The 25,969-nt window shown below is 40.4% G+C and overlaps 1 protein-coding gene across 4 annotated transcripts in view; it reads right to left on the bottom strand.

Moving 5' to 3' along the window:
* Nucleotides 1–25,969, bottom strand: part of rttn (rotatin) — a 218,140-nt gene that overhangs the window by 183,160 nt on the left and 9,011 nt on the right. For all 4 annotated transcript variants that reach the window (XM_087986291.1, XM_087986292.1, XM_087986290.1 and 1 more), the window contains exons 4-9: nucleotides 25,710–25,811; nucleotides 24,366–24,456; nucleotides 21,938–22,052; nucleotides 15,705–15,855; nucleotides 13,857–14,022; nucleotides 7,197–7,384 (exon numbers count right to left, since the gene is read on the bottom strand). In XM_087986291.1, the coding sequence (XP_087842417.1) occupies nucleotides 7,197–7,384; nucleotides 13,857–14,022; nucleotides 15,705–15,855; nucleotides 21,938–22,052; nucleotides 24,366–24,456; nucleotides 25,710–25,811 (813 nt within the window). The remainder of the gene's footprint in view (nucleotides 1–7,196; nucleotides 7,385–13,856; nucleotides 14,023–15,704; nucleotides 15,856–21,937; nucleotides 22,053–24,365; nucleotides 24,457–25,709; nucleotides 25,812–25,969) is intronic.

Raw genomic sequence — 25,969 nt, forward strand, 5'->3', positions numbered from 1 at the left:
AATCTCTCTCTCTATCTGTCTCTGTCTCTCTCTCACATACACTGTGTCTCTTTCTGTCTCTCTATCTCTCACAGTCTGACTCTTTCTGACACACACACACACACACACACACCACACACACACACACACACACACACACACACACCAATAGGTGCAGGAGTAGGCCATTCTGCCCTTCGAGCCTGCACCACCATTCAATATGATCATGACTGATCATCCTTAATCAGTATCCCATTCCTGCCTGATCTCCATAACCCTTGATTCCACTATCTTTGAGAGCTCTATCCAACTCTTTCTTAAATGAATCCAGAGACTGGGCCTCCACTGCCCCCTGTGGCAGAGCATTCCACACAGCCACCACTCTCTGGGTGAAGAAGTCTCTCCTCATCTCTATCCTAAATGGTATTTTTAAGCTATGTCCTCTGGTTCGGCACTCACCCATCAGCGGAAACATGTTTCCTGCCTCCATATTATCCAATCCTTTCATAATCTTATATGTCTCAATCAGATCCCCTCTCAGTCTTCTAAACTCAAGGGTATACAAGCCCAGTCGCTCCAGTCTTGGAGTATAAGGTAATCCCGCCATTCCAGGAATTGACTTCATGAACCTACACTGCATTCCCTCAATAGCCAGAATGTCTTTCCTCAAATTTGGAGACCAGAACTGCACACAGTACTCCAGGTGTGGTCTCACCAGGGCCCTATACAGCTGCAGAAGAACCTCTTTGCTTCTATACTCAATACCTCTTGTTACGAAGGCCAGCATGCTATCAGCCTTCTTCACTACCTGCTGTACCTGCATGCTTACCTTCATTGACTGGTGTACAAGAACACCCAGATCTCTCTGCACTGCCCCTTTACCTAAATTGATTCCATTTAGGTAGTAATCTGCCTTCCTGTTCTTGCCATCAAAGTGGATAACCACATTAAACTGCATCTGCCATGCATCTGACCACTCACCTAACTTGTCCAGGTCACCCTGTAATCTCCTAACATCCTCATCACATTTCACCCTGCCACCCAGCTTAATATCATCAGCAAATTTGCTAATGTTATTACTACTACCATCTTCTATATCATTAACATATATTGTAAAAAGCTGCGGTCCCAGCACTGATCCCTGCGGTACCCCACTGGTCACTGCCTACCATTCCAAAATGGAGCCGTTTATCACTACTCTTTGTTTCCTATCAGCCAACCAACTTTCAATCCAAGTTAGTACTTTGCCCCCAATACCATGCGCCCTAATTTTCCTCACTAACCTCCTATGTGGGACTTTATCAAAAGCTTTCTGAAAGTCCAGGTATACTACATCTACTGGATCTCCCTCGTCCATCTTCAGAGTTACATCCTCAAAAACTTCCAGAAGATTAGTCAAGCATTATTTCCTTTCATAAACCCATGCTGACTCTGACCTATCCTGTTACTACTATCCAGATGTGTCCTAATTTCATCTTTTATCATTGACTCCAGCATCTTTCCCAAAACTGAGGTCAGACTAACTGGTCTATAATTTCCTGCTTTCTCTCTCCCACCTTTCTTAAAAAATTAGCCACCCTCCAATCCTCAGGAACTGATCCCGGATCTATCAAACTCTGGAAAATAATCACCAACGCATCCACAATTTCTCGAGCCACCTCCTTCAGTACCCTGGGAAGTAGACAATCAGGCCCCGGGGACTTAGCAACCTTCAGACCTAACAGTCTCTCCAACACCAATTCCTGGCAAATATAAATTCCCTTAAGTACAGGTCCTTCAGCCATTGTTACCTCAGGGAGATTGCTTGTGTCTTCCCCAGTGAACACAGATCTGAAGTACCAATTCAATTCTTCTGCCATTTCTTTGTTCCCCATAATATATTCCCCTGTTTCTGTCTTCAAGGGCCCAATTTTAGTCTTCACCATTTTTTTGCCTTTCACATACCTAAAAAAACTTTTACTATCCTCCTTTATATTATTGGCCAGTTTACCTTTGTACCTCATTTTTTCTCTGCATATTTCCTTCTTAGTAATCCTCTGTTGTTCTTTAAAAGCTTTGTTTTCCCACTTATCTTTGCTATGTTATACTTTTCTCTTTTAACTTTATATGTTTCCTAACTTCCCTCGTCAGCCACGGCCACCCATGCCTCCTCCTAGGATCTTTCTTCCTCTTTGGAATGAACTGATCCTGCAACTTCTGCATTATACTCAGAAATATCCGCCATTGTTCCTCCACTGTCATCCCTGCTAAGGTATTGCACCATTGACCTTTGGCCAGCTCCTCCCTCATAGCTCCATAGTTCCCTTTATTCAACTGAAATATTGTCACTACTGATTGTACCCTCTCCCTTTCAAATTGCAGATTGAAGCTTATTGTATTATGGTCACTACTTCCCAATGGCTCCTTCATTTTGAGGTCCCTGACCAATTCTGGTTCGTTGCACAATACCAGATCCAGAATTGTCTTCTCCCTAGTCGGCTCCAGCACCAGCTGTTCTAAGAATCAATCTCGGAGGCTCTCCACAAAGTCTCTTTCTTGAAGTCCAATACCATCCTGATTCTCCCAGTCTACCTGCATGTTGAAATCCCCCATAACAACTGTAGTAACATCTTTGCAACAGGCCAATTTCAGCTCCTGATTTAACTTATATCCGACATCCAGACTACTGTTTGGGGGCCTGTAGATAACTCCCAAGAGGGTCTTTTTACCCTTCGTATTTCTCAACTCTATCCACACTGACTCTACATCCCATGATTCTAGGTCCCCCCGCCCAAGGGACTGAATATCATCCCTTACCAACATGGCCACCCCACCCCCTCTGCCCGTCAGTCTGTCCTTACGATAGCACGTGTAGCCACTCTGTGCCTCTCTCACACTGTCTCTGTCTCTTTCTGTCTCGCTCTGTCTGTCTGTCTCTGTCTCTCTATCTCCGTCTCTGTCTTACTGTGTGTCTCTGGTCTGTCTCTCTCTCGCTCACACTGCATGTCTGTCTCTTATGTTTCACTATCTTTCTCTTTCACTGTCTCGCTCTCTCTGTCTGTCAGTCTCTCTCTCTCTCTCACTGTCTCACTATGTCTCTATCTGTCTCTCACTCACACTGTCTGTGTCTGTCTCTCTCTCTCTGTCGCGCTCTCTGTTTGTCTATCTGCCTGTCTGTCTTTCTCACACTGTCTCAATCTCGGTCTCTCTTTCTGTCTCTCTCTATCACACACACAGTCTCTGTGTCTCACTCTCTCACACTGTCTGTCTCACTCTCTGTCTGCCTGTCTCTCTCTCTCACACTGTGTGTGTGTGTGTGTGTGTGTGTGTGTGTGTGTGTGTGTGTTTGTGTCTGTCTCTCTCTCCCTGTCTCACGGTGTGTCTCTCTCACTCTCTCGGTCTCTGTCTGTCTGTCTCTCTCTCTTTCTCTGCCTGTCAGTCTCTATCACACGCTCTCTGTCTGCCTGTTTCTCTCTCTCTGTCTCACACAATGTCTCTGTCTCTCTCTCACACTGCCTCTCTTTCTGTCTCTCTCACACACACAGTCTCTGTGTCTCGTTGTCTCTCCCCCTCTCACACAGTCTCTGTCTCTATCTCTCTCTCTCACACAGTCTGTCTCTCTTTCTCTCCCTCTCTTACAGTCTCTGTCTCTTTCTGTCTCTCGCTCTCTCACACTGTCTATGTCTCTCTTTCTGTCTCTCTCTCACACACACACACAATCTCTGTCTCTCTCTCTCTCACACACACTGTCTCTGTCTCTCTTTCTGTCTGTCTCTCACTCACACTGTCACTCTCACTCACTGTCTCTGTCTCACTCTCTATCGGTCTGTCAGTGTCTCCCTCTGTCAGTCTCTCCCTCACTGTCTCACTGCGTGTCTCTGGTCTGTCTCTCTCTCGCTCACACTGTCTGTCTGTCTGTCTCTGTATGTTTCACTGTCTTTCTCTTTCACTGTCTTGCTCTCTCTGTCTGCCTGTCTCTCTCCCTCGGTCTCTCTCTGGCTGTCTCTGTCTGAATCTCTCTCTCTCTCACTGTGTGTCTCTCTCTCTCTCTCTCTCACTGTCTCTCACTCACACTGTCTCTGTCTCTCTCACTCACATTGTCACTCTCACTCACTGTCTCTGTCTCACTCTCTGTCTGTCTGTCAGTGTCTCCCTCACTGTCTCACTGCATGTCTCTGGTCTGTCTCTCTCTCGCTCACACGGTCTGTCTGTCTCTGTATGTTTCACAGTCTTTCTCTTTCACTGTCTCGTTCTGTCTGTCAGTCTGCCTGTCTCTCTCCCTCACTCACTGTCTCTCTCTCTCTCTCTCTCTCATTAGGTGTCTCTCACTCACACTGTCTCTCTCTCTCTCTGTCGCGCCCCATCTGTCTCTCTCTCTCACGGTCTCTCTCTCTCTCTTTCTGTGTCTGTCTGTCTCTCTCTCTCTCTCTCTCTGTCTTTCTATCTGTCTCTCTCTCTCTGTATGTCAGTCTCACTCTTTCTCTCTCTCTCTGTCTGTCTCTTTCTCTCTCTCTCACTGTGTCTCTCTCTCTCGCTCTCTCTCTCGCTCTCTGTCTCCCTCACACTCTCACTGTGTATCTCTCTCTGTTTCACTGTGTCGCGCTCTCTCTCCGTCTGTCTATCTCCCTCTCTCACAGTGTATGTTTCTCTCTCTATACCAAAATCTTTACTCTCATCAATGCTACTAAAATCTTCAATAGCCGCATGATTTGCTGTTTCCTGATTTTATCTTTCCTGATTTTCTCACATATCTATCATCCATATCTGTCGGTCTGTCTTTTTCTGTCTGTCTTGCTCTTTGTCTCTCTCTCTGTCTGTCTGTCTCTCTCTTTCTCTGTGTCTGTCTCTCTCTCTCTCTCTCCGCCTGTCTCTCTCTCTGTCAGTCTCTATCTCGCTTTCTGTCTGCCTGTCTCTCTTTCTGACACGCTCTCTCTCTCACACACATTGTCTCTGTCTCTCTCACACAGTCTGTCTCTATTTCTGTCTCTCTCTCACACACACTGTCTCACTCAGTCTATCTGCCTGCCTCTCTCTCACTGCGTGTCTCTGGTCTGTCTCTCTCTCGCTCACACTGTTTGTCTCTGTATGTTTCACTGCCTTTCTCTTTCACTGTCTCGCTCTCTCTCTCTGCCGGTCTCTCTCTCTCTGTCTCTCACACACTGTCTCGGTCTCTCTCACTCACATGGTCTGTCTGTCTGTCTGTCTCTCTCTCTCTCTTTCATTGTCTCACTCTCTGTCTCTCTCTGCCTGTCAGTCTCTCTCTCGCTCACACTGTCTGTCTCTCTCTCTCTGCCTGTCTCTCACTAACACTCTGTATCGGTCTGTCTGTCTCTCCCTCTGTGCCCCTCTCTCTCTCTCACACTGTCTCACTGTGTGTCTCTCTGTCTGTCTCTTTCTCTCGTTCACACCGTCTGTCTGTCTGTCTCTCTCTGTCTCTCTCTCTCTCTCTGTGTGTCAGTCTCTCTCTCTCTCTCTCTCTGTGTGTCAGTCTCTCTCTCTCACTCTCTCTCTCTCTGTCAGTCTCTCTCACACACACACACACACACAGTCTTTCTCTCTCTGCCTCTGCCTGTCTGTCTCTCTCGTGTCTCGCTCTCTCACTGACTCACTGTGTCTGTCTCTCGCTCTGTCTGTCTAATCTGTCTATCCATCTCTCTCACTGTCTCTCTCTCTCTCTCACTGTGTGTGTCTCTCTCTGTCTATCTGTCTCTGTCGCTCGCTCGCTCTCTCTCTCTCTCATCATTCTACTAAAATCTTCAATAACCGCATGATTTGCTGTTTCCTGATTTTATCCTTCCTGATTTTCTCACATATCTATCATCCATATCTGTCGGTCTGTCTTTTTCTGTCTGTCTCGCTCTGTCTATCACACACAGTGTGTGTGTGTCCCTCTCTGTGTATCTCTCTCTCTCTCTCTGTCAGTCTCTATTTGTCTCTCTGTTTGTCTGTCTGTCTGTCTCTCTCTCTCTCTCTCTCTCACCTGTGTGTGTATGTTTCTCTCTCTCACCTGTGTGTATGTCTCTCTCTCTATCTCACTGTGTGTCCGTCTCTCTGATTGTCTTTCTGCCTCTCTCTCTCTCTCTCACTGTCTCTGTCTGTCTCCGTCTCGGTGTCTCTCTCTCTCTCACTGTCTCATTGTGTCTCTCTCTCTCTGTGTCTCGCTCTCTGTCTGTCTCACGGTCTGTGTCTTTATCTCTGTCTTGCGTGTCTCTCTCTATATTTGTCTGTCAGTCTCTCACTCACTCTCTCTGTACCAAAACTCTTTGTTCTCATTAATGCTCACAAAATCTTCAATAACCACATGATTTACTGTTTCCTGATTTTATCCTTCCTGATTTTCTCACATATCTATCATCCATACCTCAGTGGCATCCATTCACTATTCTTCCATTCTTAATATTCCTCAAGTTTCTGAACTATACATCAAAGCAAGTCTCAGAACAATCTGTAGATTCTTTAATTTTCCGATTTTTTTTTAAAACAGCACTACTTCACTTCTTCCAATTACTTGAACCAGATCTTCTAATTACTTAATGTCCATTTGATACTTCTGCCAGCACTGATCCCAGGTCCTTGAAAATATTAAACTGCCTCCAATCTCACATGTAATCTTTCATTTTCACTCTGATCCTCTTTTCCAGACTCAAACTTACAGTCTATGATCCGTTTTTGGTCTACTGCTTTTCATATCCCAGTCACCCAGGGCTTTCTGCCAGGTACTCCATCACGCCTCATTCCCAACACATAGCTTTAACTTCATCTGCAAATGTCACCATCCATGGCACTTCCTTGCTTACCTGCTCAGTAATACAATACAAAATCCTGAAAATATAGTTCACCTTTAAAAACATACTGAGGCAGTTGCTCTCTATCTCCCTGATCATGCATTCCAAACGTAAACTTACGAGGCTGAACTTGCAACACTTTTGACTTGGGCCATGTGATATGTCCAGAAGGACAAGAGCAAGAGATACATGGGAACACAATCACTTACATGCTCCCCTTCAAATCACTCAGTATCCTGGCTTGGAACTATTTCCTGTTCCTTAACTGTCATTGGTCAAACCCTGAAGCTTCCTCCAGATCACACTATACAGTGTAAATATCCCTACATACCAGGAACTGCACTTGTTCAAGAAAACAGCTCACCGCCATCTTCTCGACGGCAATAAATGCTGGCTTAGTCATGAACAAATAAAAACGTTACTTAGAAGACAAATTTCCACAAGATTCATTACCTGTTCTGAGCAGTGGCACACCATGTTCCAGTACAGCCACACAGAACTGTGGAAGAGTAAGCTGCTGGAACTGAAGCTCCAAGGATTCCTCACTTTCCATCTCAGGCAGCTCCAAGTTGGCCAAGTCGACAATTGAATGGTTAGACAGTGGACTTCCAGAGTTAGTAAACCTCTGAGAACTGCTTGCACTAAAATATACAAAGAGTATTTAGAAACATAAAATATATTTGAAGCATCCAATTACTTTCACTCACCAATCCTTCAATAGACAACAGGTAAGGATGATTAGACTGTAAATCACCAATTGCATAACTTTTTTGACAAAGTAACATTCAAAGTGGGTATTAGTAGATGCGACCTGAATTTCCAAAAGAAATCTGATAAAGTACTATGTCAAAAGTTGCTGTACAAGTTAAAAGTACATGTTGTAGGATGTAACATATTGGGTTGCATTTATTGCTAACAATACCACTAGGTGGCAGTGACCACACAAAACATAGCTTTAAAATTCACTGTACATAAAAGCTACAATGCAAGATGTGTTCCTGCAATACATCAGAAACTCTTGACTCTCAGCTATGTTCAGAAAGTACACTAAGCGTCACACATCTTGAATGTAAGTGGCAAACCATGCAGCAAGGGAAGTAGGTGGGGTAGCCCCAGAAACAGGGAATAACAGCAAGGCAGAAACCAGCAGCAAGGCAACAGGGATATGGCAACCAGCAGCAGGGAGGTGGGATGGCCAATAGCAGAACAGCGAATGGTACAGGAGGGCGGCCAACAGGCTGTGTTATGAGGGAAATGGTTAGGCTGTTGCATGTCACCATTGTTATTTGCACATGTGTTAGCGTTGGTAGCTATCTTGGCACTGGTAACATACACTCCAAATATATTAGCTTACCAATCCATTATCCAGGCTAACAAAACAGGACATTTTCGGGCTGGCAAGTTGTAACTAGTGGAGTGATTTCAATTATAAAGAAAAGCTGGTTAGGCTGGGAAATTTTACTCTAGAGTGTAGGAGGTTGAGAGGGGATCTTTGGAAGTTTAGAAAATGATGAGGGGTATACATAGAGTTACTAGTAGTTGTCTTTTCACTAGGACGGGGGATTAAAAGTCCGGGGGGTCACATATTTAAGGTGAGACAACAGTAGTGGGTGGCACGATGTGCAGGTTAGGTGAATTGGCCATGCTAAATTGCCCGTAGTGTTAGGTAAGGGGTAAATGTAGGGTATGGGTGGGTTGCGCTTCGGTGGGTCGGTGTGGACTTGTTGGGCCGAAGGGCCTGTTTTCACACTGTAATGTAATCTAAAATCTAATCTAGAAAATCATTTTACAGAGGATGTTCACGTGTGGAATAAACTTCCTGAAGAAGTGGTGGATGTGGGTAAATTAATAAGATATTTGGATAAGATCATGAATAGGACAGATTTGGACCAAGAGCAGGCAGGTGGGACAAGTTTAGTTTGGAAACATGGTCAGCATGGACATGTTGGACTGAAGGGTCTGTTTCCATGCTATATCACTCTATGACTCTGAGTGACTGCAGAGATCAGTATGGAGTCTTTAAATATTTCCAATCTATATCAATGATTTGGATATGGGACCCAGTTTGCTGGGTTTGCTGATGACAAGATTGGTAGGAAAGGAAATTGTCAAGACTGAGAGAGAGCCTGGAAAGAGATTGGTTGAATGAGTGGTTGCGTAAATAGGCAAATGTTTGACAGATGGCCTAACAGGCCGGTAAATGTGAATTGTCTTTTTTTTTTTAAAATCAAGAATAGAAACGCAATACATTATCTAAATGGAAAAAGACTTCAGGACTCAGGATTGGTGGGGATTTGCGGACATTCACATGTTCCTGAAAGTTAGAGTGCTAATAATTAGGCCTAACTAATAATTAGGAAGGAAATGGAGTATTAGGGTTTACTGCAAGGGGAAGGAATATAGGAGAGTAGAAAAATTTTACTGTAGCTGTGCAGAGCACTGGTGAGACAACATCAAGATAGGTTTCCCTTGTGAAGGAAGACTATAACTCGGGGACAAATTTAAGAACAAGGTCTCATTTTTAAGACAGGTTTTTTTCTTTCTTTCAGACAGTTGTTCTCTTCCCCAAAAGAGTGCAAGTTATGTCTGAAATTTATTCAAGGTTGAATTACATAGATTTTTGCTAGACAATGAAGTCATGGGTCATTGCAGGGATAGGGGCAAGCAAGAGACAGAAAAGTGGAGCGGACACCATAACCAGAAAAACCATGATCTTATTGAATAGTAGAAGGGACTCGGATGGCCAAATGGCCTACTCCTATTCCTATGTTGCTAAAGATCTCCTAGATTTCATTACAACACCAGGCGAACTGGGCTTCAACGATTTGAAATTCCATGAGATCACGGGTGCAAACATCATCAAAAGGGAAAAGAGAAGATCTTTTGTGAACAGCAAAGACAATTACTAGCCCAAAACATGTAGTATAGTTTGTGTACGAGGAAGTCAAAAACCTATATCCTGTCAAAACTAAAGTTACAGTCCAACTAGCATAACATCACTAAATTGAAGTGTTTTCCAAGGAATTAGACTTAGTTTTAGCTTTCCAGAAGAAACATTTAATGAGATTTGCTTTAGCTGGACTTGCTCTTGTATCCTTTGGTTCAAGTAATTGTACCCACAAAGTAACAAAGTTCAAGCTGGTAAAGTTCAAGCTGGTAACAATGAAGTGAGGGAAATGGGGCTTCTGCAACCTCAGTGAACAAAGCAAAACAAAAGTGTTTCTCTTGAAACATGTGAAAGAATTGTGAAATAATTGGAAAGATTGAGAACAAATGCAAGTTAAAAAACAACAAATTCAATGTCAAATCAAGTGCAGGAAAAACAGTGAAAGAAAGATTTCTATTTCTAGTTTTCACAATTAGCTGTGATGGGAAACCAATAATGTAATCAAAGATCATCATCTCAACTGGGATTCAGGCAGTTTAAAATTGTGTGTTTAATGGTAAATCCACAAAACAAACTCAATCATTATCTTCAACTCTGCTTGTTTGTGTTTATTAAGAAAATAAATTATGGCACTTCCTCCAAAGCAGGTATTTTCAACTTGAACTCAAATATTTGTTGGAGGACTGCAGATGGTGAAGATTAGAGTTAAAAGGTGTGGTGCTGGAAAAGCACAGCTGATCAGGCAGCATCCAAGGAGCAGGAGAGTCGACATTTCGAGCAGAAGCTCTTCATCAGGAATGTAGACACAACACGCCCAGAAACTCTAGCCACACTACCATACACCAAAGACATCTCGGAGATGACTACCAGACTACTCTGATCCCTTGGAATCATGGTAGCCCACAAACTTACCAACACATTGAAAGAGCTACTGATGAACCTAAAGGATCCTATACCAACAATTTACAAATTACCATGCAAGGACTGTAGCAAACACTACATTGGACAGACATGCAGTAAACTAACCACCAGGAAACATGAACACCAACTAGCCACCAAAATATATAACCCAGTATCACTAATATCCTCACATACAGACGAAGAAGGACACTATTGCAACTGGGACAACACATCCATCCTAGGATAAGATAAACAGAGACATGCATGGGAATTCCTAGAGGCCCGGTATTCAAACTGGAACTCCACCAATAAACACATTGATTTGGACCCTATTTACCATCCTCTGAGAAAAAGACCGTTAATGATATCATTCACCTTAACAGACCAAGACACAAACTGAAAGCGAGACAGAACACCAGTGCTTCACCGGAGGCTCACTGATGATGTTACCTAGCATGGTGAAGAAACGTCTGAGAACAGCCTTCCACCTCACCAAGCAAACTTACAACCTGAACCTCAACCTGAGCTACAAATCTTCTCAAAAATCGCAAAATAGTTTCACCAGTATACACAGAGCAATGAAACATCCAACAGCTAAGAGTAAAATCAAAGCTAGCTTTGGCATCTGAGGACAGCACATATCTGCGTTCAACTTTTTAAAATGGGTGTTGGCTAAATGTCTACAGCCATGACATAACGATTGACAAAACAGACTATTAATATGAGAGAAATGAAGTGCTATAATAGCAAATCCACTTCCATCCCTCATTTACTCTCAAAAAATGCTTCTGGGCTGTAACTTTGTATCAAAGCAGGAAAGAAAATGTCAATTCTTCTTCAGAGATAGCACTTCTCTGCTATTGATCAATCTCTTACATTCCATTATCGCAAAGAACTAAATAAACAGGTATACAGCTTTTCCTAACAAAGCAGTTGCCTGTAACCTCTTCCCAAATGAAGAAAGATGTTAACATTAAAGGCACAGAATTGATTCTACTCGCCTTATTAAATGAACCAAAATTAACAATCAATCTTTACTTCTGAGATATTTCCACTGCAATTTTGTGTAAAGGGCCACAATACAGAATTAGTATTAACATATTACAGCACCCACTTTAAATTTCTCTTTAAAATGGACACTTCACAACTTGTCAAATGGCATTTTAGCTTGCTCCAGAACTGTGATCTTATTAAATTATTAACCAAATTACATAACCATATTCACAACAAACATATTCTACCCATTATAGATATACACACCCGTCCCAGAGTGAGTTGTTCCAGAACAATTACAACACTGACATCTGCCCAACTTTCAGGAAAATTGCCCAGGTATCTTGTTCATAAGAAGCAAGACAAAGGGAACTTGGCCAACTACTTTGCTACTCATTCCAGAAATGCTAACTCCATTCTTCCCAAATGCCAAATTGAGACCCATCTGCCCTCTTGAATAGGCTAAAAGATTACATGATATTATTTCAAAGAAAAACAAGCTAATTCTCCCCAGTGTCCCGATCAATGTTCACCTCTCAGTTTACTTACTTATAAACTTGACAACATCGCTGTCTGTGGAATGTGAGTGCCAGTTAGCTGCCACATTTCTTCAGTCACAACAGTGACTACACTTTATAAGTACTTCATTGGCTGTGAATTTCTTTGAAACACTCTGAGCTAGTGAATGTGAGTAAAAATGCCAGCTAAATTCGCTATCCTGCACCCCAAATACCTGATAATCTCAACTTCAATTTCACACCCGTTGTATTGTGGTCTGTAGGATAGAGACTGCCAACCAGAGTGAGCTTTCTAATGATTTTGCATCCATCTTTGGAAAACCTCCATCCAATCAGCCAAGGCTAGTTCTAAGAGTGGAAAGACCATTGCATAATGTAATTTCCAATGAGGGGTACCCTGACAACTATCAAATGGCAGCTACCAACAACGTTCGGATAAAATAAAGATGATGATATAATGGCAAAATTTTGTTCGGATTTCAACTTGTCTGACACAGTTCCTCCCTTAACCATGGATAAAGAGTAATTTGTGTAACAGTGCTGCACAGCGTTGGGGAACAAAATGTTCCAACGAATTTCGCTTCGCACTCTTAACTCAGCATAGCCTGGCATTAAAACAAAGTGGCAAATTAATCTTGATGACATTGAAAAGTTAAATTGGGCCACTAAGTTCTATTTCAAAAAGAAAATCCATTCTGTTAACCTTGTCATGTAACTTAAATTCCTGATATCCTGAATCTAAAACTTTGCTCATCATTTATTTTCAAACTACCTCACAATCGGGTGACAATTGCAGATGGGATGATACAGCAGCATTAAGCCTCTACAGACTTATACTCAATCTTTTTGTTAATATCCAATTTAGTTTCTCATTTTTCTTTTTAAAGTCATCTCACAATTTATAGATCAATCTACTCTTCCTGTGTCTCGTTTCAAGATATATGTCCTGGTAGTGTTTAAATCTACAGCCCTTTACCAATTTTGCAAGCTGTCACTTGGACCTGGACTGGAGTGTAAACTGGTGAGTTGAATGAACTGCTTACTTTTCCAATGCTAACCCAAACATTAAAAAACACATTTTTTCCTTTCACACAAGATCATAAATCAATGAGGTTAGCTCTAGATTTCAAAACTTTCTGTAATTAATTTTCTTCACATTTCAAGGAATGTAGACATCACTCTCTTTCCATCATCACTGGAAATTACAATGAAAAATTAAAACAGCCTCTGTTTAAATACTATACAATGCGAGTTTGAAATGTTCAAACATGAAAAAGCTTTGAATTCAACTCAGTAATGAAGAGCATGCTCATTAACAAACTTCATACAAGTAGTAATGGATATTCAAGATAGATGTAATCTTCAACGCTTCATCAAACAAAGGTGAAAACGTGTTGGAAAGTGTAGAAATGGAAACTAATAACTCAATAGAACTATTCAGCATGTCTTTCCACAACCAGCAGAGAAAAGATTCAGATGCAGATCCTCCACGAACTTATGGAAGGCTCTGAAGTGATAACTTAGATTCTCTGTCTACATTTCCGTTATTTTCTGGTTTAATGCAGGTCCAGTTGAAGACAATGCAGAAATTTTCATTTTCTAACGAAGATCTGGCATATTAATTAGGAAATTCTGAATTAAATTTCCTGAGACTCCAATAAAATTAAGTGCTGTGCATTCCAAACAAATATAAGCCCTAGAAAAAAGTGCAAGCATACACTAGGCATTGCATATTAACAGAACCAAGTTACATTTGTTGAAGAAATTTCCATGAAAACTGTTCTAGGTAGTATGTCCAAGCAGGATCTCACTTACCTTGACGATACTGCATCACCATCTTGGCCATCTCCTCTGGGACGCTGAACAGTTCGTCCAATGACAGATGGTCTCGGACTGGTACTTCTAAAAGAGGGATTTTGGGAAATGTGTGTCCCCCTTGTTTCCTGAGAATAGGCCACAGAAGACTGCTGTGAAAGTAAATCTGGGGGGGGGTAGAAAGCAAAAACAAATTTACAAATCAATTTCTGAATGCTAACCTAACATAGGGATTACATGTTCACACTTATATAATAACATTTATAAAATTATATCTTGGATTAATTAAGGACTAGCCATGTATTTGTAAAAGATAAATTCTCTCTCAATTCTATTCTTACTTAACCATACAAATGTTCCCTCTGATATAACTATTTGAAATTCAGAGCGAGAGCTTAAATTAGGACTCATAATTGTTCCTTCTCAGACAAATCGAATTTGCACTTTCTGGATCTTCTTGATGGTCCCATTCTATACTAAATATCATCATCATCATCATGCTTGCCTGAAGTAGATTCAATTATCTAGCTGAAAGCCAATTAATTAATTAATCACTCTTAACTGTCAAAGATAAGAATAAGCAGACATGTATTAGAACCCTGATGTAACTGAGGAATGAGGTATTTGCTTGTAGTTTTTAGATCTGCAAATGAATGTAAGAAAAAGTAAACAGTGTTTCTATATAATTCAAAAATGAAGAGATATAAAACTGAACATTGGATCTGTTAACTTAATAATAAAAATAAGAAGTTAACAAATGAACTAAACAGAGATATTGCAATGGTCTTCACTTTACAGTAAAATGAAGGAAAATCCAAAGGTGATTTTGCAGTGATTTAAGGTCAAGATGATGACAAAGGAAAGCGTTATCCCCTGGATCTACAGCTGAAGCACAATTCACTGTAAGGCTATAGACCAGATATTGTGCCACAGGGATCAGTGCTGGGTCCTCAACTTTTACAAGTAATCTGACAAGACTTGGATGAAGGAACTAAAAATATGGCTGCCACATTTTGAGGACAAAGGTAGAAAAGTAAGTTGTGAACTAGACCTGAAGAAGATACAAGGAGATATAGATGGGTTACATGAGGGAGCAAAAATGGAGTATATGCAGATACAGTATGTAATTAGGAAAGCTAATGGACTATTTTTGTTTTTGTTAGTGGAATTGATTACGTCAAGTGGTCATATTATTCTTCAGTTATACAGGGCACTGGTGAGACCACATCTCTGTGCAGTTTTGGTCAGCTTATTTAAGGAATGATGCAAATACATTGGAAGTAGTTCAGTGAAGGACTGCTACATTAACATCTGGTAGGTTTGCATTATGAGAAAGGATTGAACAGGTTAAGTTTGCATCAACTGGAACAGTGAGTGGTAGCTTAATGGAAATGTATGTGATCTTTCGAGTCCACATGGAATGGATTTTCCTGTTGTGGAACAATGTAGAATGAGAGGCTACTGGTTCAGAGTAATGACTACCCATTTATGACAGAAATAGGCAGAATTTGTTTCTCACATTTCTCAATGAGATTAGACATGTTACTGAATGGCAGAATCCTCCAAATTCTTCTGTTTGTATCTTCATACAAACATTCACAGATTCCTGCTCAATAGCTAGTTAGATTCTCAACATGGGAGGTGGATTTCAAGAAATTATGGGTAACATTTCAGAACCACAAAAGTGTTATGGCAAGGAGGAAGTCATTCAGTCCACTGTGTCCACTGCATCTGCATTTCCTTTCGCTCCTTTTCTCCCCCCCCCCCCCCCCAAGATTTCCCAGCCACTAGAGCTCCTTCCACTCTCTCTCCCCCAATAATTAAGTTGAAATAAGTAGTTCACCTTACCTTGTTTTGCAGAAAAGAAGCTGGGATCCCTGTGGAAGTTTAGTCTTCTTTGTAGATAGACAGACAGTTGGGTCAAACAACCTACAGCTTGTTTTGCTAAATATTGTGTTCCATCTCCACCAAATGCCAATTTTGTCATCAAAAGAAGGTTCTGAAAATGGATATCAGGGAAGTGAAAAATTAAAATATGAATTATTATTGTCAAAGCATTGAAAAAAAAGGAGAAAAAGATTGATTAATTGTGTGTAAATCAATGAATGCTAAATCCCTAGGGCTTGATAATCTACATCTCAGAGTACTTAAGGAAGTGACCCTAGAAATAGTGGATGTTTCACAATTTTGTAGATTCTGGAACAGTTCCTACGCATAGCTAATGTAACCCCACTATTTTTTTTTTAAAGGCAGTCAAGAGAAAACAGCAAATTATAAACCCATTAGCCTGACATTAGATTAGATTCTCTACAGTGTGGAAACAGGCCCTTTGGCCCAACCAGTCCACACCAACCGTCCGAAGAGCAAACCATCCAGACCCATTTCCCTCTGACTAATGCACCTAACACTATAGGCAATTTAGCATGGCCAGTTCACAGTGTTCAGTGCATTAGTCAGAGGGGGTGAGGGGGTGGGGGGGTGGGGGGGGGGGGGGTGGGGGGGTGGGGGGGGGGGGGGGGGGCGTGGGTTGCTCTTCGGAGAGTTGGTGTGGACTTGTTGGGCCGAATGGCTGTTTCCACACTGTGGGGAATCTAATCTAATCCAATCTAATCTAAAGACCTCGGGAGGAAACCGGGGCACCCTGAGGAAATTTATGCAGACATGGGGAGAATGTGCAAACTCCACACAAACAAACAGTCACAAGAGGCAGGAATCGAACCCGGGACTCCGGTGCTGTGAGGCAGCAGTGCTAACCACTGAGCCACTGTGCCTAGTACTTGGAGAAAATACTAGAATTAGTTATAAAAGATATAAACTGAAGTTCTTGGAAAACAGTGATCGGACAAAGTCACCATGGATTTAGGATAGGGAAATCATTCTTGACAAGTTTACTGGAGTTTTGAGAGAATTAATGAAGGGAAGCCAATGGATGAAGTATATTTGGACTTTCATAAGGCTTTTGATTAGCATGTAGGATCAAAGTGTGTGGGACTGGTGGTAGCATGCTGAAATGGATAAAAGAACCGGTTAGCAGATAGAAACAAATAGTAATAAACAGGTCTTTTTCTAACTGGCTGGCAGTGACTACTGAGAAACTGCAAGGAATCAGTACTTGCATCCCAACTAATCACAATACATATGAATGATAAATGATATAGAACTAAATACAATCTCTCCAAGTTTACAAACGCCAAAACTGAATGGGAGGGTGAGCAGAAAGGAGGATGAAGACACTTCAGTATGATTTCAACAAGTTGAGCGAGAAGGCAAATGCATGCCAGATAAAGTATATCTGGACAAATAGAAGGTTATCCATTTTGGTAGCAAAAACAGGAAGGCAGACTATCTAAATGGCGATAGGAGATAGGGAAAGGTACAACAAGACTTGGACACCAGTCATGCAAAATATGCAAGCACATGCAGCAGACAGTAAAAACGACAAAGGGTATATTGGCCTTCATGGCAAGAGGTTGAGTACAGGAGCAGAAATATCTTGCTGCAATTATACAAGGCTTTGGTGTGACCCAACTGGGAGTACTGTGTACAGTTTTGGTCTCCTTATCTGAGGAAGAATATTCTGGCTGTGGAGAGAGTGAAACAAAGGTTTACCTGACTGATTCCTGGATGTCAGGACTTGTGCATAAAGATGAACTGGATCAGTTAGGAATGTATTAGGGCGACATGGTGACTCAGTGGTTCGCACTGCTGCCTCACAGCGCCAGGTACCCAGTTTCAATTCTAGCTTTGAGCACCTGCCTGTGTGGAGTTTGTACATTCTCCTGTATCGCGTGGGTTTCCTTCAGGTGCACTGTTTTCCTCCCACAATCCAAAGATGTGCAGGTTAGGTGAACTGGCCAAGCTAAATTCCTATAAATTGCCCTTAGGGACGTACAGGCTAGGTGAAATAGCCATTGGAAATGCAGGGTTACAGGAATGTGGAGGGATGCTCTGAGGGACGTTATGGACTCAATGGGCTGAATAGCCTCCTTTCCCACTGTTGGGATTCTTTGATTCTATGATATTCACTGGAGTTGAGAAGAATGACAGGGAATCTTATAAAAACTTTTAAAATTCTAATAGGTCTGGACAGAGTAAATGGAGGGATGTTCTTTATGACTCGGCATCCAGAACCAGGGATCACAGTCTAAGAATACAGTGGGGTAAGCCATTTAGAACTTAGATGAAAAGAAATTTCTTCACCCAGCAGCGGTGAGCTGTGAAATTCTCTGTCACAGAGCGTGACTGAGACCAACAAATCAATTTGGCAAGTAGCTGAAGCATGGAGACCAGAAGTTTCAGACTCAATTCACCAGCTGTGATTCTTACCAGATTATAGCCAGGACGTCAACAGAGGTGCTACGCCTCTTTTAGTGCACTGGGGTCTCACATCAAAAGTAAACATGTCAATATGTGGAGACTGCAACCTAACTAGTGAACAAACCAGCAGTACTTAATGGTGAATTTAAAAACCAACATCCTGGAGGTTACATTGACCAAAACCGAACTAGTCTAGCCATATAAATGTGCTTACTACAACAGCAGTTCAGAGGCTAGGAATCCTACAGTGAGTAACTCACCTCCTGACTCTCCAAAAACATGTCCATTATCTACAGTGGCACAATTCAAGAGTGTGATGGTATAGTGTTCATTTGCCTGGAGGAATGCAGCTTGAATAACATTCAGGAAACTTGGCAAATCAGACCAATTGATCAGCACTTCACCTTATCATCTTAAACAAGCATTTACTCGCCATACGAGTGACAGTATAGCGGTTATGTGTATCATCTACAAGATACATAATGATAACTAACCACAGCTTCAACAACAAATTAGTGGGCGGCATGGTGGCACAGTGGTTAGCACTGCTGCCTCACAGCGCCAGAGACCCAGGTTCAATTCCCGCCTCAGGCGATTGACTGTGTGGAGTTTGCACATTCTCCCAGTGTCTGTGTGGGTTTCCTCCGGGTGCTCCGGTTTCCTCCCACAGTCCAAAAATGTGCAGGTCAGGTGAATTGATCATGCTAAATTGCCCGTAGTGTTAGGTGCAGGGGTAAATGTAGGGGAATGGGTCTGGGTGGGTTGCGCTTCAGTGGGTCGGTGTGGACTTTTTGGGCCGAAGGGCCTGTTTCCACACTGTAAGTAATCTAATCTAAAAAAAATTTTCCAAATTTACAACCTCAAACATCAAGAATAAGACAACAGTTGCATGGGACCACCATTTCTAAGTTCACTCCAAGTCACACACTGATCCTGACTCGGAAATGCAACATTGTTCCTTTATTGTCTCTGGATAAAAACATTGGGAATTTTCTGAAAGCAGTGTGGTTGAATCAGCAACACATGACCTGCACAGGTCAAGTGTGACTTAGCACCACCTTCTGAAATTAAATTAGGGATAGGCAATAAACATTGGCCAATTTTGAAACACGCTTAACCAATTTCAGAAGTTAAAGAGCACCTGAAATTAATAATTGCTATTTAGATTTCTGACCTTGACTTGAAATCTGTCCTAAATTCCATATTTAAGTTTCATTTAAATATGCTGGCTTGCCCAACTGTACGTGACAACATACCTTTTACAAATTTAATAAAAACAAATCTAAAAGCCTCTGATAAACATTGTGACTTTTTTTATTCACGAATTCATGTTACTAATCTTCATTTGTCTCCCTTTTTCTTTGCCTTCTCATGGCTCTGCCTTGCTCAAGCAAATAGCAGGTGGCAATGTACAACATACCAGGTAGAAATCATGTAAAACAATGCAGATTTTATGCTGTCTTGGAACTAAATTTGACAGTTTATTTTGTGACAATGCTGTCACTTTAAAGGGTTATTTTGTCCTGGGTTTTTGTTTAAAAAGAGGTTGTAAAAGCAGAGATGCTGAAATGGCAACTGTAGATTGCTGAAGTAAACAATGCAGGAGGCCTTTAGATTTTGTTTAAATTAGAACAATCAAAGCAGCTTGAATGAGAGTGCCAGTTCTCACAGTCCAGGTTTCCTCGTTTATTTTTAGCTTTAGCAGGCAGAAGCTGTTTGGGTCTTCAAAGAGATGGAAGCTTCAGTGAATGATTTCTAGCTTCTACTTTCTCTGAAATCTCTCTTGATGTTGTTCCCCTCTGGATTGGAGAACCGCATGTAAGAATCTGTATCTGAATTTGCCTTTTTGCCAAGCGGTGTGTTTATGGGATGTTACTGAACTGGTACAGTATCTATTATTTGGTTAAATTTTCCAATTATTATATGATTCTAAATTCCTCTTTTTTTTGTTTGTATTTTAAGTTAATACAAATAAATTGTGTTTTACTTAACCTAGAGTAGTAAGTTCAGTCACATCATTACATATCTACATTTAAAAATAAGGTTAGAGTCTGGTTCATAACCGTCTCCACAGGTATAACAGGTACACTTTTATGCAAACATACCAAGTTGGATAGTTAAACACTCATCTTTTGTTGAATTAACAACAAACGTTTGAGCTGTTTCAAGGTTTTAAAAAAATACAAAACCCTGGACACAGGGAAATTTAGCATCTGCTTTTCAATTTCAAAGAAAGCAGTAACAGTCATTATTCATTGTGAAATACAGTTATCAGCAAAGCATATGTTTTAAAAACAGAGACATTTAATTTCAAATAACCATTGAACTATATCTTCTGATAGATTAAGCCAGTCTTTTTTTAAACATTTCTTCAGGTTCTGAGTGGTAATCAGTTTTCACCAATTGTTTTCTCTTGTACTTTTGTAAACTGAAGATAGTAGGATACCTTCTTGTTTAAAAGTAAATGTCTTTATTTACATGAGAATTTAATAAGAATTCAACAATCATCAGAGACAAGGGATACTGCAGCGAGTAAGTCACCTTCTGACACCCCAAAGTCTATGCACCATCTACAAGGCACAAGTCAGGAGTATGATGGAATAGTCACCACTTGCAGCTCCAACAACATACAAGAAGCTTGACACCATCCAGGACAAAGCAACCCACTTGATTGGCACCATCTACAAACATTCAATCTCTTCACCACTGGCGCTCAGTACAAGATGCACTGCAAAAACTTATCAAAGATCCTTAGACAGCACCTTCCAAACCCATGATCACTTCCACCTAGAAGGAAGAAGGCAGCAGGTACTTGGGAACACCGCCACCTACAAGTCACTCACCACCCTGACTTGGAAATATACTAAAGTTCCTTCATAGTCGTTGGGTCAAAATCCTGAAATTCCCTCCCTATCAGCATTGTGGGTCAACCCACAGCAAGTGGACTGCAGCAATTCAAGAAGGCAGCTCATCACCACCTTCTCAAGGGCAAATAGAGATGGGCTATCAATGCTGGCCAGCCAACGATGCCCACATTCCACAAATGAATTTTAAAAAAGTGCAAGCTGAGACATGGGGTGACATGTTCCATTCCCCTGAAGTACAGTGAAGCAATTGGGTTTTTGTAACAAGTCAGCAGCTTTCACGATTACTTTTTCTGGTCCTGGAGCAAATTCACAACCTGTTATGGTATACACTCAACTGAAGGGCTCTGGATGGCTTAGGTTATTAATCACATTCTGTGTGATAAGATCTGAGTAAGCCTTTAGTTTCTACATTAAATTATAACCTAATTGTTAAATTGGACCTATTCTCACAAAACTAAGAAGATTCAGAAATATACATGATTCGGAGATGCCGGTGTTGGACTGGGGTGTACAAAGTTAAAAATCACACAACACCAGGTTATAGTCCAATAGGTTTAATTGGAAGCACACTAGCTTTCGGAGCGACGCTCCTTCATCAGGTGATTGTGGAGGGCTCGATCATAACACAGAATTTATAGCAAAAATTTGCAGTGTGATGTAACTGAAATTATACATTGAAGAATCAAGTCTTCAATGTATAATTTCAGTTACATCACACTGCAAATTTTTGCTATAAATTCTGTGTTACGATCGAGCCCTCCACAATCACCTGATGAAGGAGCGTCGCTCCGAAAGCTAGTGTGCTTCCAATTAAACCTGTTGGATTATAACCTGGTGTTGTGTGATTTTTAACAGAAATATACAAATTAACATTTAATATATGAAAATGTCTCTTACCTGGACGATCTTTGGACGCTGAAGGAAGATCTCAGCAGGAAAATCCTGCATTATAACATCTTGCAGAAGTTCACACGTATTGCGAACCAAGGTGTGATTACTGCTTTTCAAAGAGCTATTCAAAAATAAGCAGTGTTTAAAAACTACTAACTCTTCAGTTTTCCTCACAACATTCTGAATTTGGGCAGAAGGCCCATGAAACACATACACTCGAACACTGTCTTGTGAAAGCTGAAATCAATTTTTTTAATACTGCTGGAACTTGGAAGGCACATTTTGTTGAAGCTTTCACCTTGCAGCGATTAGGACAATTCACAAGAACACAAACTCAAAGGAAAAAAAACTAACATTTATGCTGCATGATGGGAAAGAACCAACTGGTTAGCAAGTATACTCTAATTCATAGAAATATTAGCTGATGTGTTCTTCATGAAAATGAAGGCTGATAGTTGACTACCAGATTGTATTTAAATTTTAAATCAGGGAGGTTGACTCTGATTTCTCAGGATCATACCCTGATCAATGAGTCAACAAACCAACTTTATTGAGTCCAAATAGGTACAGTGTGTACACATAGTCTTTCTATCGTCAAAGAGCAAAAGTCTGTGTTTTAATATATGTGCATTCAGTGCACACATGCATCACACTGAGAGCCCAACTGACAACACTAAATTATGTACATTCAGTATTACCCAGCAAATATTATCCAACTGCAGAATAACATCCAATGTTAGGTACAGTGTTGCGAATTTTCAAAGTGTAGGTGAGTTAGGAAATGGTCAGTTCCTGGTTTCTTGCAAACAACTGATGGGACACGCTGTTTGATAAGATCTATCAATCTTTGGGATGAATGGCCTACATATCTGGCATCACAGCAGTATTGACATTCACTGAGTCAGAGTTTTAGAGTGTATAAAGAGTCCATCATGTCTGAATCAGACATCAAGCACCTATCCATTCTAGTCCTATTTTTCAGCACTTGGCCCATAGCCTTGTATGCCATGGCAGTTCAAACGATTATCTAAATATCTATTAAATGTTCCAATGGTTCCTACCTCCATCACCTTTCACGAGGCACAGACAGCAATCATTCTCTGGGTGAAAAACTGTTCCTTAAATCCATCCTGATCATCTGCCCTTTACCTTTAAACAATGCCCTTGGTTACTCATCCCTCTGCTAAGAGGGAAATTTCTTCCTATCCATACTATCTATGGCCCATGTAATTTTGAGCAACTCAATCCGATTCCTACCCCCACCTCCCAACCCCATTCAGCCTTCTCTATTCTATTGAAAACAATCCTCAGCTTATATAGTTTATCTGCATAGCTGAAACGCTCCAACCAAACAACATCTCTGGTGAATCTCCTCTACACCCTATCTAGTGCAATCACATCCTTTCTAGTGCAATGGCTGGAATTGCAGACCAGATAAATCACACCAAACATTTATGTACCAGGACACTTATTTGGCTTCACAATAACTTTTTGTTTTATGTTTGTTGCATATAGCAGTGTGAAACAGCTAGCTTCAATTGTTGATCAAACTTTTAAAATACCTAAATCTAAGATAACCTACGCACTTTTCAGGACCAAGAGGGCTGTCATAGGACCTTTTATGTCTACCTCAAGCCTATCTTTACTGGTCAATATTCATGTTCAGATTCCTGCATATCAATGTGCTAAAAGATTGGCTTTATCAGCAAACATCTAAATAGTGTCCAAGCCATTTGTTCATCGTGCAAGCTTGATGCTGAAATATAGTGTATTAAAACGATGCTGCTCAGATAATTTCTCACAGTATAACATGCAATCTCATGGAATGCCTTTTTAAAAATGTCACAGGTTTCAGTGGAACCTATGCACACATTCAAGCCAGCTAGGAACAACAATACCACAGAGCTCATCACAACAAATAACTAGCAGATAATAGTGGTCCATAAAAGGTGAGATCATTAGGAATACCCTTACATTTAACCTAAATTATGCACCTTAATGGAATACAGCACTTCTTTCAAAAGGTATTTTCCAAAATGTCTACAAAACATGAGTTTCCATTTCATTCACAATTCTGAATTTTTGTTTTTAATGTGAGGGTAATACAAAGCTTTTTTTTTAAAAAAAGTGTTATTTCAATCAGACCACTCTGGATCACCAATGCACTTAAAGGTTTCCTATATGAGTGGAATCACAAAGCCATGAATCATATACATGGCTACTAGATACCAGACCCATTGACTTTAACATCCCAGAGTAATTTGTTTGATGTGCAACATTTTAATGGTTCAAGTACTATTACACTAAAACAAATATAAATGAGCAATATCCATTTTTTTAAACCAGGATTGCAAAACAGCTTTTTAACTAAGTTGAGACTAAGATAATTTATTTTTCCAGTGTCATTCATACAATCCAACTTACTATAACATACCTTGCAGTTGATGAAAGAACATGTCTGTCTGTCATAGTCAGTGTCAACCAAGGAAAGGTGGAATACTTCAGGCATTTCACTGTATCATTAACTAATGGTAAAAAACAAAACCCTTGAAACTGGAGTGCAAAATCAATTACAAAATAACTATATGTTTTAATTTATAATTAATGTCAATGACACATTCAATGCATTGTACGGTATTGAAGAGACAAAGATCCCACTCCAATAATAACTCATAAAACAGTAAATCATTGTTTTCCTATTTCCACATTGTTTGTTTCAGACCTCAGAACTGCAATTTCCATCTCAGAGTTGTCAACTGCATTACTATGTTACACGTAGATTGTAAGACAATAAAAAAGAGAAACTGAAAGAATCTTATTTCTTGAGCTAATAACAGATGTGTTGCCAAACAAATACAAGTATACTAAATTTCAAACAATTGCAATAATTTATAAAATAAGAGAAAATATTACTGATTGGTCGGCAAGTTGACACTGACTGGCCAAGACATTGCCATGGAAAAAGGAACAGGTAACTGTGAGCTCCCTAACTCTTTTGAAACATAACTCACAACAGGCATAAGACTTGAACATATTCCTTTGCCTCAGAGAATAGGTCTCTACTATGTTATTTCTAGCGAACATGCATGACCAATGATTGTTTGAAAGTCAACACTCTTGTTTTTGTCCTGATGAATGCAAATCAAAACACTTCAGCAACAAGACCCTCTTGACAATATTTTGGTTCCTTTCCCTTCCACCTAAGGTGCAGTTATCTTTTCGGTTATCGAAAGATGTCATATGCACTTTTTTTCTGAAAGCACATTACACCAATACATGAAAGGGGGCTCCTGATAATATTTAATCTGAAAGAATTTTCTTAAAAACTTCTCTTAAGACAGTGCAAAAATTCTGTGCTCTACTCAATGGACAGGTGTTACTTCTTTGCTTACATCTATGGGACAGATATTAAAAATACAGTAAAAAAGAATTATCAACCTGCTCAGGGAATTAGCTCACACAAAACAGAACGGGTATATATCATATGACTGACAAATATCAATAAAACAACTTGAAATGGGGCTCTATTTGTGCAATGAACCTCTGCTATTATTTTGACGTAAAAAGATTTAATTTAGTAATGATCAATAACAGTCACTTTATGCACAATCATGAGCAGACTTTGACTTTTTGAGCCATTTCCTTGCACTTTCTGATTTTTAACAAAACAGTAGAACTTTACAGATTTTATCAAAGGTAAAAGCAGATGACAACGTTCAGATTTCCCTTTAAGAGGAATCATATCCAAAAGTCAAGGCTAAAGTTCAGGATAACTCACCAATTGCTTTCTGAGGCAAACTTCTGCTTTCATTTATTTGACTGTAGCTGCTTTTCTGAAAGTAACCGACCATTTCTTCTTCGAATGTTACAGGTGGTATAGCTATAGAAATGTTTTTAAAAGTTTTATTTTTAAAATATTTGTACAACCTAGATATCATAGATAGGTACTACACTGGACATCACTTTAACATTTCAAACCACAATTTTATATTGTTCTACAAAGCCACAAAATGAACACTGAAAACTTTTCCAGAGGAG

The sequence above is a fragment of the Chiloscyllium plagiosum genome, unplaced genomic scaffold (genome assembly GCF_037043375.1).
Source record: "Chiloscyllium plagiosum isolate Xiang-an unplaced genomic scaffold, Cpla_swu_hap1 HiC_scaffold_4, whole genome shotgun sequence".
In the NCBI taxonomy this organism is placed as follows: Eukaryota; Metazoa; Chordata; class Chondrichthyes; order Orectolobiformes; family Hemiscylliidae; genus Chiloscyllium; species Chiloscyllium plagiosum.